At 41.5% G+C, this 15,931-nt stretch overlaps 1 protein-coding gene across 1 annotated transcript; it reads left to right on the top strand.

Moving 5' to 3' along the window:
* Positions 1-7,452: 7,452 nt before the first annotated feature.
* Positions 7,453-11,098, top strand: LOC123428012. Its single transcript, XM_045112161.1, has 6 exons — positions 7,453-8,461; positions 9,175-9,338; positions 9,510-9,748; positions 9,820-10,019; positions 10,454-10,579; positions 10,665-11,098. The coding sequence occupies exons 1-6, from the start codon at positions 7,655-7,657 to the stop codon at positions 10,761-10,763; spliced, it is 1,635 nt and encodes a 544-aa protein (XP_044968096.1). The 5' UTR covers positions 7,453-7,654; the 3' UTR covers positions 10,764-11,098.
* Positions 11,099-15,931: the final 4,833 nt, after the last annotated feature.

The following is a 15,931-nucleotide window of genomic DNA, read 5'->3' on the forward strand; positions in this document are numbered from 1 at the left end:
TGAAACACAATATGAATCCCTAAACCCCTCCTTTAAAAAAACATCATTTGACGGCTGCTGACGCGTGACCGCTTTTTAGTCCCGTTTGATGTTAAAAAAACACTCCCTCACACGTTAATTTACTCACATTAATTTATCCATCCCATTTTCAATGCACTCCCTCACACGTCAGTTCTTACATGCAATCAATGAAAAAACATGCATGCAGTGTATTTGTTATTCAACTACTAGCAAAATGGCCCGTGCGTTGCAACGGGAGAAAAAAAAACATAATCTTCAATGATGATGACCACATTATGTTCACACATCATCGCTTGATTTTGAAATTTTATGCAGAAATGCAAGAAATTTTTTTCTTCTTTTAAATTTATTCACAAGTTGAAGCAATCTTTACATTTAAAAAAAATCATGGTTGTTAAAAATCTTGGTAACTCAAAGAATTATTCTTAATTTCAAGATTATTTAAGAAAACATACAACAATAATCCGATCCATCGAACAGTTAATTCTTCAAAAACCACACGGGTATATTTTCACAAAGATTTAGAAGCATTAATGTTTAACTACATACATTAGATCTTTCATGAACAATTTTATAAATATGAGAACAATTTTAAAATCAAGAACATTTTTTACAATTTACAAACATTTACTAAAAATCATGAATATTTTTTATATTTCAAACGGGTTTAAATATTTTCTTTTGAATTGGCGACCAATTCTAGAAAAGAGGAACATAATTTTTTATGCTGGAGGATTTTACTTTAAATTCACAAACATTTTTGAAATGCATGAAGTTTTTCTGAATAAACAAACATTTTTATAAGTCAGTAATATATTTATTAAATTCACGGACATTGTTTTGGAATTTGCAAAAAAAAATAAAAAATCCAGCGCCTTTTTTGAATCCACAAACATTTTATGTTTTCGTCAACATTTTAATTCAAAATTCCTATTTTTTAATATGCAAACGCTTTTGTAATTCTAAATTATTTAAATTAGAAGTAAACAAAAATGGAACAGAAAAATTTAAATAAAAAAAGAAACTATCAAAACAGGCAATAGCTATTTTTAAAATTTTAGGACATTTTTAAATGCATTAACATATTTTGAATTAGAAAGCATTTTGTGAAATGCTTTTAATATTTTTTAATACATGGAGTTTGATTTGAAATCATGGACTTTTCTTATTTTACAAATATTTTTTCAAACTTGCAAACATTTTATTGTATATGCGAACATTTTTTACAAAAACTCCGAGCAGTTTTTGAAGTCACAAACATTTTATTTTTTTAAATATGTTTATTTAAAATTTTTATTTTATTAAAAGTTTAAAGGTTATCTGAAGTTCTAAATTATTTAAAATAGGAAGAAAATGGAACTGAAGATAAATAAATAAACGGAACTAAAAAAACGGACGCCTGTGCATGGGCCAGCCCTTATGGTGTGGTGGATATTCTCCCAGGATGCAGAGCGTAATATAGGAGGTTTTTAAATGGGCCGGCCCAGTCGGAGATTTTTCGCTTTGTGAAACGGTTTCTATTACTTACCGATGGCATGGTGGGTAATTTATGCAGACTTTAGGGGCAATTTCTATGACGTACCACAAAAGCAATATGTGTTTTATTAATAGGTAAAGATTTATCCATCCCATTTTCAATGCACTCCCTCACACGTCAGTTCTTACATGCAATCAATGAAAAAACATGCATGCAGTGTATTTATTATTCAACTATACGCTACTCCCTCTGTCACGGTTTAAAAGGCACGCTTAAAAATCTCTGAGACCAAGGTAGTCATGGATTGGTTGTGAGATGTAGCAGGTGTAGATGCTAATGCGCCTAATCAACTAAGAAAATACTAGTACTAATGCGTGAGCAGCAAATTGAGAGGGCGCATGCATGACTAGTACTAGTACTAATTAATAAGAGTAACTACTTTACGCCTTAAACCTTGTCTATTTTAAAAACGCAAGCAAGTTTAACTGTGTCTTCTAAACCGTGACTAAGGGTGTACTGTCTTTCGACGGCCAATGAAATGGCTGCATGCATATAGATTTTCAAAGCAAGGGCCTTATAAAGAGGGACATGCTGAGCTGTTTTTAGGCCTAATAAATCCGGACTGAGGGAGTAACTTTGGTGGAGGTATTCTGCTTTAGAATGATGCTCACTTCAATCTACCGTCGTCAGATTGGCCGCGTGTCGAATGCTTTTGAGAATTGAGCTAGCTGGCCGTGTTGGTGCTTGTGCCTATTTCTCATTTCGTGTCTCGTGAACGTCTAATATTTTTAAGAAAATGTGTTGAAAATTCAGAATCTATCGAGCTGCACTTCCTGTTGGAGGGATAAAGGTTGCAATACCATTACCAAATGAGAATTCAGAGTTCCGATGGTGTTTTGCATCGACGAACTAATTAACCAAGTGATTTGCGGCACGATGCGCAGACACTAGAGGACACAGGAGGCGCATCTATCTATCTATCTATCTATCTATCTATGTTCATGCTGCAGCCTGTAGCAAAACTTGATCGCCGTCTCCTCCACCGCCAGGCTGGGCTTGGCGATCTGGCCTCTGGGGAGGACCGGACAAGCCGAAACTTCCGTGTGTGAACCACGATGGCGACCGCGGAGGAGAAGGAGAAGACTACGGAGGTCTGCCAGCAGTAGAGGCTGTACCACTGGGGCGTGCGCGGGACGAGGAAGCCGGCGATCAGGCCCGCCAAGGCGATCGAGATGAACATGGCGAGCAGGCACAGGGTCCCCTTGTAATCCTTGCAGTCCTCCTCGTACTTGGCGAGCTCCCTGGCCTCCTCTCGCCCCCTCTCGCAGGTCGCCGACATGTCCTCTGATTCCGCCGCCGCCGTCTACTCCTCGATCCAGGGTTTGTTCCTGCAGAGACCGGGAATCTCTCGGGTTTGAGTTTGGGTCGACGTTGCTCGGTTCGGTTCGGTTTAGTTCTTTTCTTTTGGGGACCGTCCTTCTGGGCCTGGGTATGGTTCGGACCGCCCCTTCAATCTGGTCCACGGCCCTTTTAGTGCCTTTTGGGGAACTTCTTTTAGAGTTCGCACGGCCCCTTCAATCTGGTGGCCAGCCCAGCCGTGGCAACGCGTGAATGTAAGGCAAATCTTCTAAAAGAAATGAATGTACGAGCCAAATTGTGAAAACCTAAAATATTAATCAATGCACATTTAAAATGGGATATGATTGCACTAAAGTGGTGTGAATCTCTTCCCTAAAAAATGTTGGTATGAATCTACAACGGCTAAGAGCATGGTTAATAGTATAGTCAGGTGCTGGTTATAAGATATTGTCATTGTTATATATAACTCATCTTATAACTAACATGTATAATAGTTAATTAGAAGTGTATATTACTTTTTATTATATGATCCATCTTTTCCTCTCACAAAGTGTCTAGAAACACGTGCTAGGCTCTTAACTAAGAGTCCGCTTACCTTCTCTCTTCTCTTCTCTTTCCTTCAACTAAATATAAATATTTTATTTTATTTTTTATAGCCAGCTGACTCAGCACTGTGGTAATTGCTCTAACTCAGGTTGGGTTGAGTGGGGTCCCACGTCCCAGACAACCACTCAATTTCTGATTTTCTAGTTTTGAAGCAGTTTTTCTACTGCTTAGACCCCAGTTAGCAAAATAAATGTGCCCCCACTCACTTGAGCCCTTATTATAATTTTGGCTTGGGTCCGCCACCGTGAATCTAGAAAGGGCGTGTCTGTATCTCGCTACGCCAGCACAGTAAGATCGCATGTGCTTGTTAAGCAGGTGTGTTTCGTTCTTTTTTTTTAACTTTTCTTTGTTTTCTACTCCCTTCGTTCCTAAATATAAGTCTTTTTAAAGTTTTTACTATGAGACTACATACGGATGTATATAGACATACTTTAGAATATAGATTAACTCATTTTACTTCGTATGTAGTCACTTAATGAAATCTCTTAAAAGACTTATATTTAGGAACGGAGGGAGTATATATTTAAAATTATTATAAATATAAACATTTAGAAAACTTTAATGTACTTATTTTTCACAAAAACATTCATCGCATATTTAAAAAATATTTATGTAGTGTTAAAAAACACATATTTTTAAAAAATGTGTGTACCACTCAAAAAATGTTCTATTTAATAAAATGTTCAAGCATTTCAAAAAAACATGAACATAATTTTTTTTAAATCCTTACGCATACTACAAACATTTGTGTATTTTTTTCTAAAATGTATATAAAATATAAAAAATGTTTTCATGACATTTTAAGAAATGATCAAGCGTTTCAAAAATATGTTTGAGACATATTTTTAATGTTATAAAATGTAATAATGTATGCTTAATTCAAAACATATATCATACCATTAAAAAGATTCAAGACAGCAAACCAGCCAATGTTTGGATGTTAGAAAGTTAGTAGTATCCTCAGGCCATCATAGTTCAAGTCCTAAACTTGACATCATGCTTGCATTTTTCTGAATTTATTTCGGTCCTTCTGATGATGTGCATTTAGTGGAAGAAGACATTATCATTGACTACGAAGATGGTTGTGAGGACTTCTTAAAACTCAAGATGATGTGTCAACTCGGTCTTTCAGATGTGCTCATAGGTATAGGGTGTGTGTACATGCGTTCATAGACGTGAGTGTGTGTGAGTATGTATGAGCTCTGCATTGTGTTATGGAAAGGTGCAATGCATTTATAAATGTTCCAAATCTTAACAAATGTTTTCATTCCTTTACAAAAATGTTCCTGCAAGTTTTAAAAAATGCCCATGATGTATTAATAAATAAATAAAATGTCTTGGTGACAAATGTTTAGTGTGTACTTTGAAAAAATGTTTAATGTGTATTTGAAAACATTCCAACATTTATCTGAAAAGTTTCATGTATACCAAAATATTTTAATTGAATTTACAAATAGTTTACATGTACTTAAAACAACTGCAAACTGAAAGAAAGCCGATGAAACCCAACAAAAGGACATAGAGAACTTTCACAAAACGATGAGACCCAAGAAAGAAACGCATTAAAGGTTATAAACACAGTCGACGCAGCTTGTAGAACTTTCACAAACAGCTCTAATTTTCGGCGCACTAAGGCGTGTATGCACCGAGCGCCCATGGTTAGACGAGGATGCCTGCGTGAGTGAACCGCCCTGCATGCACACATGTCTCGCTGTGAGACAGCGCATGCATACATGAGTTTCCTTTTTTCTGTTTTTTCACTTCATTTTTTCTTATTTAAGAGATGTAACAAAGAAGATATTCAGATTTTTAATAGTATCTTCTCTTCACCTAATTTCAATTAAAAAATAATCTAAGGTTCTATCATTCGTCCTATTTCGTCCAACCTTACGCATGTTCTCCCTTCCTCTTCCCTTTTTCTTTGTTTTGATTTTTTTTTCTCATCTCTAGCTTATTTCACTGATTTCCGCTAAAAGTTACATCAATTGCCCACCTCCTATTAACTTACCAAATATTGTTTTTTTGTCAGTAGTGATTACCAAATAAAATATTGGTTTTTTAAAAAATCACACTAGTATGGGCATGTAAAGCATGAGCTAACCCACTAGAATATTTATTCACATGTTATAACACACGGTCAATTATCTATTTTATGTTTTAAAAATATATTATGACAAGTATTTATACAAAAATCATTGTGTACTCTGAAAAAAAAATCACATGTTTATAAACATAATTGTGTATCTAAAAAATATTCTACCCATATTCCAAAATGTTCAAGTGTTTGTCAAAATATCTGTGTGTAACCTCAGAAGTAAGATAAATATTCTCGCCAATCACCACTCATATTCACATACATTTCTCCTCCACTTCATTAGTGTCTTCCTTCATCAAGTTAATATCGTCCAAACCGAGTATTTAAAAATATTCAATATCTATTTAAAAATATCCATCTTACAAAGAAAATGCCACTTATTAAAAAAACAAGTGTAACTAAAATGTTTATCATATCAAAATAATCATCATGTATAAAATTGTTTTAAATTATTTGAGAAAATGATCATCATGCATTATGCTCAATGTGTTTTGACAAAATGTAAAATATTATTTGAGAAAATATTGCCCATATATTTTAAAATAATCAATGTGTATCAGAAAATGTTAAAGTATGGAATAAAATATTTGAAACATATTATGTATTTGACATGAAGTTTTTTACATCTATTTTGAGAACAAAACAAAATGAAAACATTTTTGTTGTCCGTAAACACTTTAATGTTGCAAACTATTTAAAAATTCATGACTATTTTTCATTCACAAAACTATTTTCTTATAATTAAACCAATGTATTTTTTTATAAAAGTTGTGAAATATTTTTTTTAAGTATCGAATCTGGGTAAAGGATTTGCTGACGCGCATCCGAGTTGTTGGTACAGTAGCAACCGACTCATTGAAAAATCGGAATTGGAGGAAAACTACATGGCCAGAATGATGCGTGTTTTGATCACTATTCTGCCCATGTTGCAACTTGCAACGCAAACCAATCTAGTCTAACCAAATAAGTCGATGTGAAACATAACATATATTCAGTAATAAATATATTACTCGAAGCGACGAGATATATTTTTATGTTTGCGAACATATATTAATTCCTCTTAGACGCCCTAACCCAACATAATACGGGGTACACAAAAATGATTAGCGTGAGTGTCTCGTCCATCGAGCTGGACACGATTGCAGAGTAGATGACACATCACTTGCTGCCCTGTCAGACACATGACCAGTTTTTTTGTTATAAAAGAAAGTAGCATATAATCTGGACTTAAATTGGGCAGAAACAATTAAAATTTGTATGTAGAACTAGTAAGTGATGTTGTGATTATATAAAAGAAAGCTGCGGTTATTATGTAGAACTTGACTAATATTACAATCATATATGAAAAAAATTCATCGTGTATGTGTTCAACTTGCACCAGTGAATTAATAATGTGAAAGTCCAAAGTAAAATTTGCAAATCGATCTAATAGAAGATTAAGTATTTACCTGGTCATAGCGAAGTTCCAGATTTTAGTGCAACAAGTTCTTCATCTTCCGTCGTAGCTTTCGGTGGAGTAGAGAGAATTGCTTGCTTATTGACAAGACGCACACTGCAATTATTATGTAGAATGTCTATGTCATTAGCGTGACCACTAGAAAGCATTTGAACAGGCAATCAAATCAACAGACCATGATTTGGTTCCATATATAGAAGGAGAAAAACATGATTTGGTTCCATATATAGAAGGAGAAAAACATGATTTGGTTCCATATATAAAAGGAGAAAAACATGATTTGGTTAACACTCGTCGTTACGCTTCCCCCGAAGGCAAGCGTAAACTGGAAAACCCACGTCTTCCTCATCTTCTACCGTCGCCCTTCGAATATCCCCGCGTCGACGGATCGTCGCCCCCACAACACCAACCTCTCCACCTCCAATCCAAACATCCAGATCACCAAATTTGGGTTACCGCGTCGGCAATCCATCAAACACCTGGAGACCCCGCGATCCACCCCTCTCCCTTGCCGCCACGCGGCCCTCCTCCTCCCCTCTCCGCCCCCTCGAACCCCCAAGAGCCCCCTCGTCTCCAACCTTTCCCCGATCCCCACTCCACCACCGCCGACGACAGCTCACCACGACCAACAGCAGCAGCCATGGGCGCGTCCTCTTCCACCGCCAGCGCCCCCGCGGACGCGCGCGAGCTGCGGGAGCAGGAGGCCCTGGCCTCCGCCGCCCTCTCCCTCCCGCTCCTCCGCGCCGTCTTCTCCCGCTCCCCCGACCTGGCCGAGACCCTCGCCCTCCCGCCCGCCTCCTTCCGCTCCGCCTCCCCGCCCGACCCGCCGGAGCACTTCCACGACCTCCTCGCAAGCCTCGGCCCCACCATCGCCTCCCTCTTCTTCCCCCACGGCGCCTCCAAGGACGCGGGCGAGGGGCATGATGCGGGGGGCTGGCTCGGCTTTCTCAGGGGGTTCAACTCCTGCTGCGCGCGCGCCCGGGCCTCGCTGCCGCTGGCGCTGCTCCTCCGCGTCTACGCCGCTGCCTGCGCCGCCGCGGGCGCCCCCTGCGGCGTGCAGTTCCGCCCCGACGAGGACGGCGGGGACGAGGAGGGGGGCAAGGTCGTGGGCGAGCTCGCGCCCGGGGAGATCGCCGTGCTGCTCTCGATGTGCTGGGTCATGGCGTGGAGCGGGTTGGCCCCCAGGGTTTCGGGCGGCGAGGAAGCGGGGAAGGGGGAGCCCGTGCTGCTCCCGGACGTCTCGCACCTGGTGCTGTCGGCGCTCGTGTCCGCCGGCGCCGTCTCCGATGACGCGGGCGTATGGGGCTGGGAGGTTTCCGGTGCCGGGAAGGGGGTGTCGGTGCAGGAGTTCACGTCCTGGGTGATCTCCACTGTCCCCGGGCTTGGCAACTGCCTCTCGCGATATGTACAGGACAGGTTCCGGTCGTCTGAGGTTGATCCAACCAAGGTAAATCCGATTATGCATTGCAGAATTATTAGTTGCTGCTATCCTGAAAGATCAAATAGCTTGTTTAGTAGTATCAACCATGGTGCCGTTTGATGCAGCATTGCCATTCTTCAGTTAGGTGCATATAATAGAAGGTAGATGTGCAAAATAGTGGCCAAATTTTACCGTTCTATTTCCATATGTTTCCCCTTGATTATATTGTATCTTAGGTATTGTGCTGCCAGGAGGCATATAGAAGATTTAGCTTCTTATGACATGTTATAACTTATACTAAGTTGCCAGAGCACTTAATTTCATGATCAGCTGTCCTGGCTACTCTGGTTCTACAAATTATCAGCAAGCTCTGCATTATGTAGATTCTCAGTGCTTGCTAGAAAATTCGGATTGTTCTTCTTTATATGTGATTTTTCAGAACTCACTTAAGAATCCAGGTAGGGATTGTGAAGGTATCCAGACATAGATTCCGAGCTTGGTGCAGAGGCTGTGAAAATCATTTAGAAAAACCGTTAGTTGCTTCAGATTTTTTTTAATAGCACTAAGCTGTAGCTTCTGCAGTCAGAACTCACCGAGTTCATGACCTCATTATTTTGCTGCAACAATGAATCTTTCTTTGTTTTGTCCAATTATTTAGAATCATATCTGATGACTTTATAATAATGAAGCTTAAACTCGGTATAATGTTTCTTCTAACCAGAGTTGTTTCTTACAAGCAGGAAAGCTCTGTTTCAACTGGTAACACAACTTTTGATACTTCTGATGCGTATCTATTAACACGTGGGAGGGCATGGTCAATCTCTCTCAGCGTCAGGAGCACATTGAGTGAAAAGTTTTTGTCAGCATCTGTCATTGGAATGGACACAGAAAACCTTCTTTATAGGTTACTTCTTGCCCTTTTTTGCTTCTTATTCTCGTGATTATCTTTTTAAGCTAGTTTTCTTATCAAGATTGTAAGTTTCAGTTGTTATCAGGTGATCTTTTAAAATCCTGTCATGACCTAATTATACATTATAATTTGAAGTTTTAATCCTGATCTATAACATATTTGTAGGTCATTGCTTCATGGAAAAGGTCTGAGCCGGTTTTGGTCTTGTGTTGAGGGGTATAAGGGACCAGCGCTAATTCTTATCTCTGCATTCTCAAATGCTGGTAGTGATAATGTTGATGCTGGCCAAAAATGGGGAATTGGCATATTAACCGAGGATGGATTTGAGAACAAAGACACTTTCTATGGTAGCTCTGGGTTCCTATGTGCCACATATCCAATATTCCGCATGCTTCTGCCATCGGGTATGACTTTTGTTGCTTATGTCCTTCCTTGCCACATTTGATGGTAGCTTACTGTTTGTCTAATCTAGCAGGTAAGGAGAAGAACATCATGTATTGCCACCTGCATACTCAACTAAAGACGTATGAGGCAACGCCAAAGCCTCTTGGCTTAGCATTCGGCGGATCAATTGGAAACGAGAGGGTCTTTATTGATGAGGACTTCTCTAAAGTTACAATTCGCCATCATGCAGTTGACAAGACTTACCAACATGGTTCTCTCATTCCCAATCAGGTTAAATTTCACATTTGATAGTTCTAACTAAATATCTCATTGTTATTGCTATATCTGCCTTAGTATAAATCTTGAAAGAACTCTTAGGTCCAGTCTGTCTTGGCTCTGAACTAGAGGTCGTTTTTATTAGCTAGTTTATTTACCCCAAAGTAGCAAAACCAAAGTGCTTTTAAAAATCCAAATGTAGTGCCAAAGGAAACAAGGGTAGATGGATGATAACCAGTCAGTGGCCATGTAAGTTACTTATAGGTTATGAAAGTTTTCCTCTACTCGGCTTAACTGCATATCACTGTTTTTCTTTTGAAATCTGGAAGCTATGGTAGCAGCAGTATGTGGCCTGGCCTCAAATAAATATGAGTACTTCATGAGCCTAGCGCACTGTCCAAAATGCCACTAAAAGCAGATTATGATGTTACTCCATCATTGTTATGTAGGGTTATTTACCTGTTGCGGCTTCAATACTTGATTTTGAAGTATGGGGACTTGGTGGACAAACAACAAAGCGGCAACAGGATATTTACAAGAAGAGGGAGGATATTTTCTCAGGGCAGCGGAGAAAGGTGCTACGCCAGGCAAACAAGGACCCTTCTCTACAATGTAAAACACTGTTCAAATGTCCATAACATTTCCTTCCTATTTTTTCAGATTGATCTCGCAGCTTTTGGCAACTGGGAAGACTCTCCAGAGAAAATGATGATGGACATGGTTTCTGACCCAAATAGGCCCAGTCGGGAAGAACGTTGATCAAGTTCAACGGCCAAGCTCATTTGCTAGTGTTCAGCAGCTGCCCATTCGGAAGTGGACACACTATATTACTTTCGAGGTATATAGAGTTCAGTGCACGCATTCGTTCCTTTGGTGTAAAGGCATTTGGCAGGGCCACTCATAATTTAGGTTCTGAATTGAACAGAGGCTTGTATAGAAGTACAATTGTTATACTAGCATCGAGTTTCCTTCTCCTCTTCCCTTTGTTTCATGGGAAGCAAGAGCAAACGATTTGTACATCTGTGTTGTGAATTAGATAATTCTCATCTGTACCATATTGTTATATAAAAGATGAACATCATATATGTTTGAAAGTTGCCCATCTCCCTTGGATGTCTGATAATGTCACTTTTTTGCCTGACAGATTCGTGCTGCTGTATGGTTACCTCAGACTTCTGTTAGGTATGCGATGGGTACTGCATTTTTCTCAAGGGAGGCTTCATATATACTACTTCCTCCGTTCCTAAATATATATACCTTTTAGAAATTAAGGACTACATACAGAACAAAACAAGTGAACCTATACTCTAAAGTAATATACATTCGTATGTAGTTCATAGTGTAATTCCTAAAATGTCTTATATTTAGGAACGGAGGGAGTACTACGTAGTACAACATCCTCAGACTTTTGTTAGGTATGCGAGGAGTAGTACAACATCCTCAGACTTTTGTTAGGTATGCGATGAGCACTGCATTTTTCTCAAGGGAGGCTTCATGTATACTGGTAGTACAACAGAAGTTCTAATAGAGAATGACCTAAAAAAAGGATACTGGGCATTCCTCATCAGAGGATTCCATTTTCTTTTGTGGGGAAGAGGATTCCATTGCCGCACCTCTAATTCTGCGCAGTTCAGCGGCAACATTTTACATGTTCATTCTCTCAGATGGTGTTTCCTTTGAGCACAAGACGACGATTCTTACAACAGAAGCTAAGCAAGTTAATGCATTGTTCAACCCTGCATCATCATCATCATCGTCGTATGGCTGGACATTTAGCAGAGTTGGGTCGATGATTTCTGATATCCTGTCAGGACATGCCATCTCGGCAAACGAGTGCAGACTCGACCCTTCTTTGAACATATCATCAGTTAGCGCCCTCCCTGTGAACATATCCAGCAGAGTGATTCCGAAGCTGTAAGCATCCCCATCGGCTGCTACTTGCCCCCCTGATCCATATTCTGCAAGGAAGATTGCTCATCAATAGTTTCTCGTAGTAGTAGCAAATAGAGACGGGGTGCAAAATTAAGGCGTCTCAGTTTGTTAAGAAATGAGAGTACTGATAGTACCTGGGGCAACATATCCTATAGTTTCTCTTATCCCGAGAGAGCTCCCGGAATTGAATCTGCATCCAGATAGATATATCTGTGCATCACTTGGAGATATATGCAGGGAGTTTTTTTTTTGAATTGGAAACATTTCATTCCATTAATCACCACGCCAGCCATAATCGGCGGCAACGAGACCTTGGGCAAAAGTAGGAGCAAGACCCGGCCATACGGCTTGGGGTGCAAGCACCATCTTCGACCCATGCATCGCAAGAGCGTCTGCAACCTTATTACAAGCCCGTGGGCAATGAACAATGTCGAAAGAAATAAAGTTTAGAGAAGAAAAAGCTTTGATCTCTTGGAACAGAGTGCCATTTGGAGCCAGATCATATCTTGATGTCTTGATCGCCGAGACCAAAGTAGAGGCATCTGTTTCCACCACCACGTTGCCAATGCCCAACTCGTGCGCCTAGTAGATAGCTTGGATGCAAGCTTCAGCTTCAGCTTGTAGTGCGTCGTTGACGTGATCTAGCCGTCCCGCGGCAGTGACCACGACATCCCCTTCATGATCCCTGATAATAGCCCCAGCCCTCTGTCAAAGTATCCTTGTTGTAACTCCCGTCAGAGTTTATTTTTAGTATGCCTACTTCAGGTTTTGTCCATCCTCTGACTGCTTTCTTCTGGCTCTGTTTCATCCCACCGAAGAACTCCATGTACTCGTTAACTGTGCGTCGTGTCTGCCACCCCAGCGCTTGTATATTGATCTGTGTCTGCTCCACTCTGTATTTGTTTCGCGCATTCCACCAGGTCCATAGCAGTGCAATGATGACAGTCGTTTGTGCAGGGGAACCAGCTAGCAACACTTGTACCACTTCCTTTGGATCATGTAATATCATGCATGCTCTCCTCACTTCTTCTAACCCGAGGGTCCGCCACAGTTGCTTAGATCCCTTACACTGAAAGAATAAGTGACTCCCATCTTCATCTCGTCGCTGACATACTGGGCAACGGGTATCTACCTCGATGCCTCTTCTTTGGAGATTGTTCCTCACCGACAGGCTGTTAGTAGCGATTCTCCATAGGAATTGTTGTATTTTCAGCGGGCACGGTGCTCTCCATACCGCTGCCCAGTTGAAATCCTCGCTATCCACAGCAGCGCTGCCCATCTCTCCTGCATCTGCCTCTTGCATTTTCTTGCAGAATTTGTAGGCCGACTTGACCGAGAAAGCGCCTCGGTGGTCAGGGTGCCAAGCCCAAAAGTCCTGCATCTCCTCCTTAATAGGGATCGTCATGATCAGTTGCGCATCGGGGGCCCAGAAAATGGAGGAAACAAGCTGCTCATCCCAGGAGGACGTATACGGATCCATTAGCTCTGCTGCTGTTGAGATGATCGTATGGCCCCTTGGGGTGAACGGATGCCTATCCCAGTTACTGGAATCCATGAGTCCTCCCAGATCTTAACCGTAGTGTCGTCGCCAACTCGTTTGATCAGTCCCTTCTTAAGCACCGCCACTCTTTGCAGTATGCTGCACCAGGCATATGATATCCCTTCTTTGGCTTCGGCGTTGAGGATGTCCGTAGCTGGGTAGTATCGTGCTTTCAATACACGTGCACATAGCGATTCGGGGTTGTCCAAAAGGCGCCAAGCTTGCTTGGCTAGCATTGCTAGGTTGAAAGTGTGCAGATCTTTGAAACCCAAGCCTCCCTCTTTCTTTGATCTAGTCAGTTTCTCCGCAGAAAGCCAATGAATCTTCTGGTCATCCTCCTGCTGTGCCCAAAAGAACCGACAAATCATTGACGTCATTTGCTCGCATAAACCCTTTGTGAGATCAAAGACCGACATTGCAAAGACTGGAATGGCTTGGGCACAAGCTTTAATTCAGGATTTCCTTTCCTGCTTTTGTCAGCAGTTTTTCCAGCCAACCCTGAATACATTGCCACATTCTGTCTTTTAGGTATGCAAACACTTTGGTCTTCGACTGGCCAACAAACATAGGCATCCCCAAGTATCTCTCATTCCACGTTTCTCTTGTTAATCCCAACAGGTCCAGCAGCTTCCTCCGGGTATCCCGCTTGGTATTCTTACTCAACATGATGGCCGATTTGTCAACATTTATAGTTTGTCCCGAGCATTCCTCATACAGTTTCACGATGTTTTGCAAATGAAGTATGGTATCTTCTGTAGCTTTCAGAAGAATCAACGAGTCATCTGCAAACAGTAGATGATTAAAGCTCGGAGCATTTCGACATATTTTAACTCCCTCAAGGCTCCCTTCTTGTTCAGCGTTGTTGAGTAGAGATGAGAAGGCTTCCGCACAGAACAGGAACATGTAAGGTGATATTGGGTCCCCCTGTCGTAGCCCCCTCCCCGGCTCAAGCTTCTCCGTGACAGTATCATTGAATCTGAATGTGTACTTTACCATGGTGCAACACTTCATAACCAGCTGTATCCATGCATCCGCAAAGCCCATTTTGTTCATCATTGCTTGCAGGAATTCCCATTCAACTCTATCATATGCTTTGCTCATATCGAGTTTTAGAGCCGCATACCCCACTTCTCCAGATCTTTTATTCTGCATAAAATGGGTGACTTCATAGGCGAGCAAGATATTATCCGTGATCAAACGGCCTGGGATAAAGGCACTCTGATTTGGAGCTATCACCTCCGGCAGGATGTGTTTTAGTCTGTTTGCAATAACCTTCGAGATAAGCTTGTATATCACATTACACAAAATGATAGGCCGTAGATCCTTCATCCGTTCTGGGTTGGGTACTTTAGGGATCAACACCACACATGTATCATTCCATGCTTCAGGCATCGCTCCCCCATGCAGTACGCTAAGAACCTCCTCTACTACCTTCTCCCCAATCGTCTCCCAATACCTTTTATAAAAGATCGCCGGCATACCATCCAAACCAGGGGCCTTAAGATCGCCGATGCTCTGTAGTGCAGCCCGGACTTCGTCAGCAGTATAGTTTTTTGTGAGCATTTCGTTCATAGCCGGAGTGATTCTTGGTATCACATGCACTAGCAGTTCCTCCATCCTGGTAGTGGTCGTCGGGGTGAACAACTTCCCGAAATATTCCATGATCACCGCTTCCTTTTCTTCCTCCTCTTCCGCACACCCGCCATCATCTCTCCTCAACCTCTTTATTCTGTTTTTATTTCTACGGGCCGAAGCAAATCTCTGGAAGCATGCCGTGTTTCGATCTCCTTGCTGTAACCATGTAACATGTGCTCGCTGCTTATAATACATCTCCATCTGGTCCTCGAGACGCTCAAGCTTGTATCTCAGTATCCTTTCCCTACTCACCGTGTCCTGTGTGAGAGCGCGTTGCCGGCATACCTCCACCTCTTTCTTTAGTTTTGTGATCCTTCTCTCCATGTCCCCAAGTGATGTGCGACTCCAATGCTGGAGGTCACCTGCCACACCTTGTAATGCCTGTACCACTGTGCCCCCTCTGGCTACCGTTTCTCTCTTCCAAGCATTCTCTATGACAGCACCACAGGCATCCTCCGTCATCCAACTCGCTTTGAATTTAAAACTTCCCCTTCCCTGCGTTTCCTTGTCCTTGGCCGAAAGGACTCATGATCCATGTGCACTATAATCGGCCGGTGATCGGAGTGTCTAGGGTTGTCGTGCACTACCCGATACTCTGGGAAACGGCTGCACCATTCGGGCGTCGCCACTGCTCGATCCAGTCTCTCGCGGATGTACTGCTGTGCATCATGTGTTGGGGAACGTCGCATGGGAAACAAAAATTTTCCTACGCGCATGAAGACCTATCATGGTGATGTCCATCTACGAGAGGGGATGAGTGATCTACGTACCCTTGTAGATCATACAGCAGAAGCGTTAGAGAACGCGGTTGATGTAGTGG

This window comes from Hordeum vulgare, chromosome 2H (genome assembly GCF_904849725.1).
Source record: "Hordeum vulgare subsp. vulgare chromosome 2H, MorexV3_pseudomolecules_assembly, whole genome shotgun sequence".
NCBI lineage: Eukaryota > Viridiplantae > Streptophyta > Magnoliopsida > Poales > Poaceae > Hordeum > Hordeum vulgare.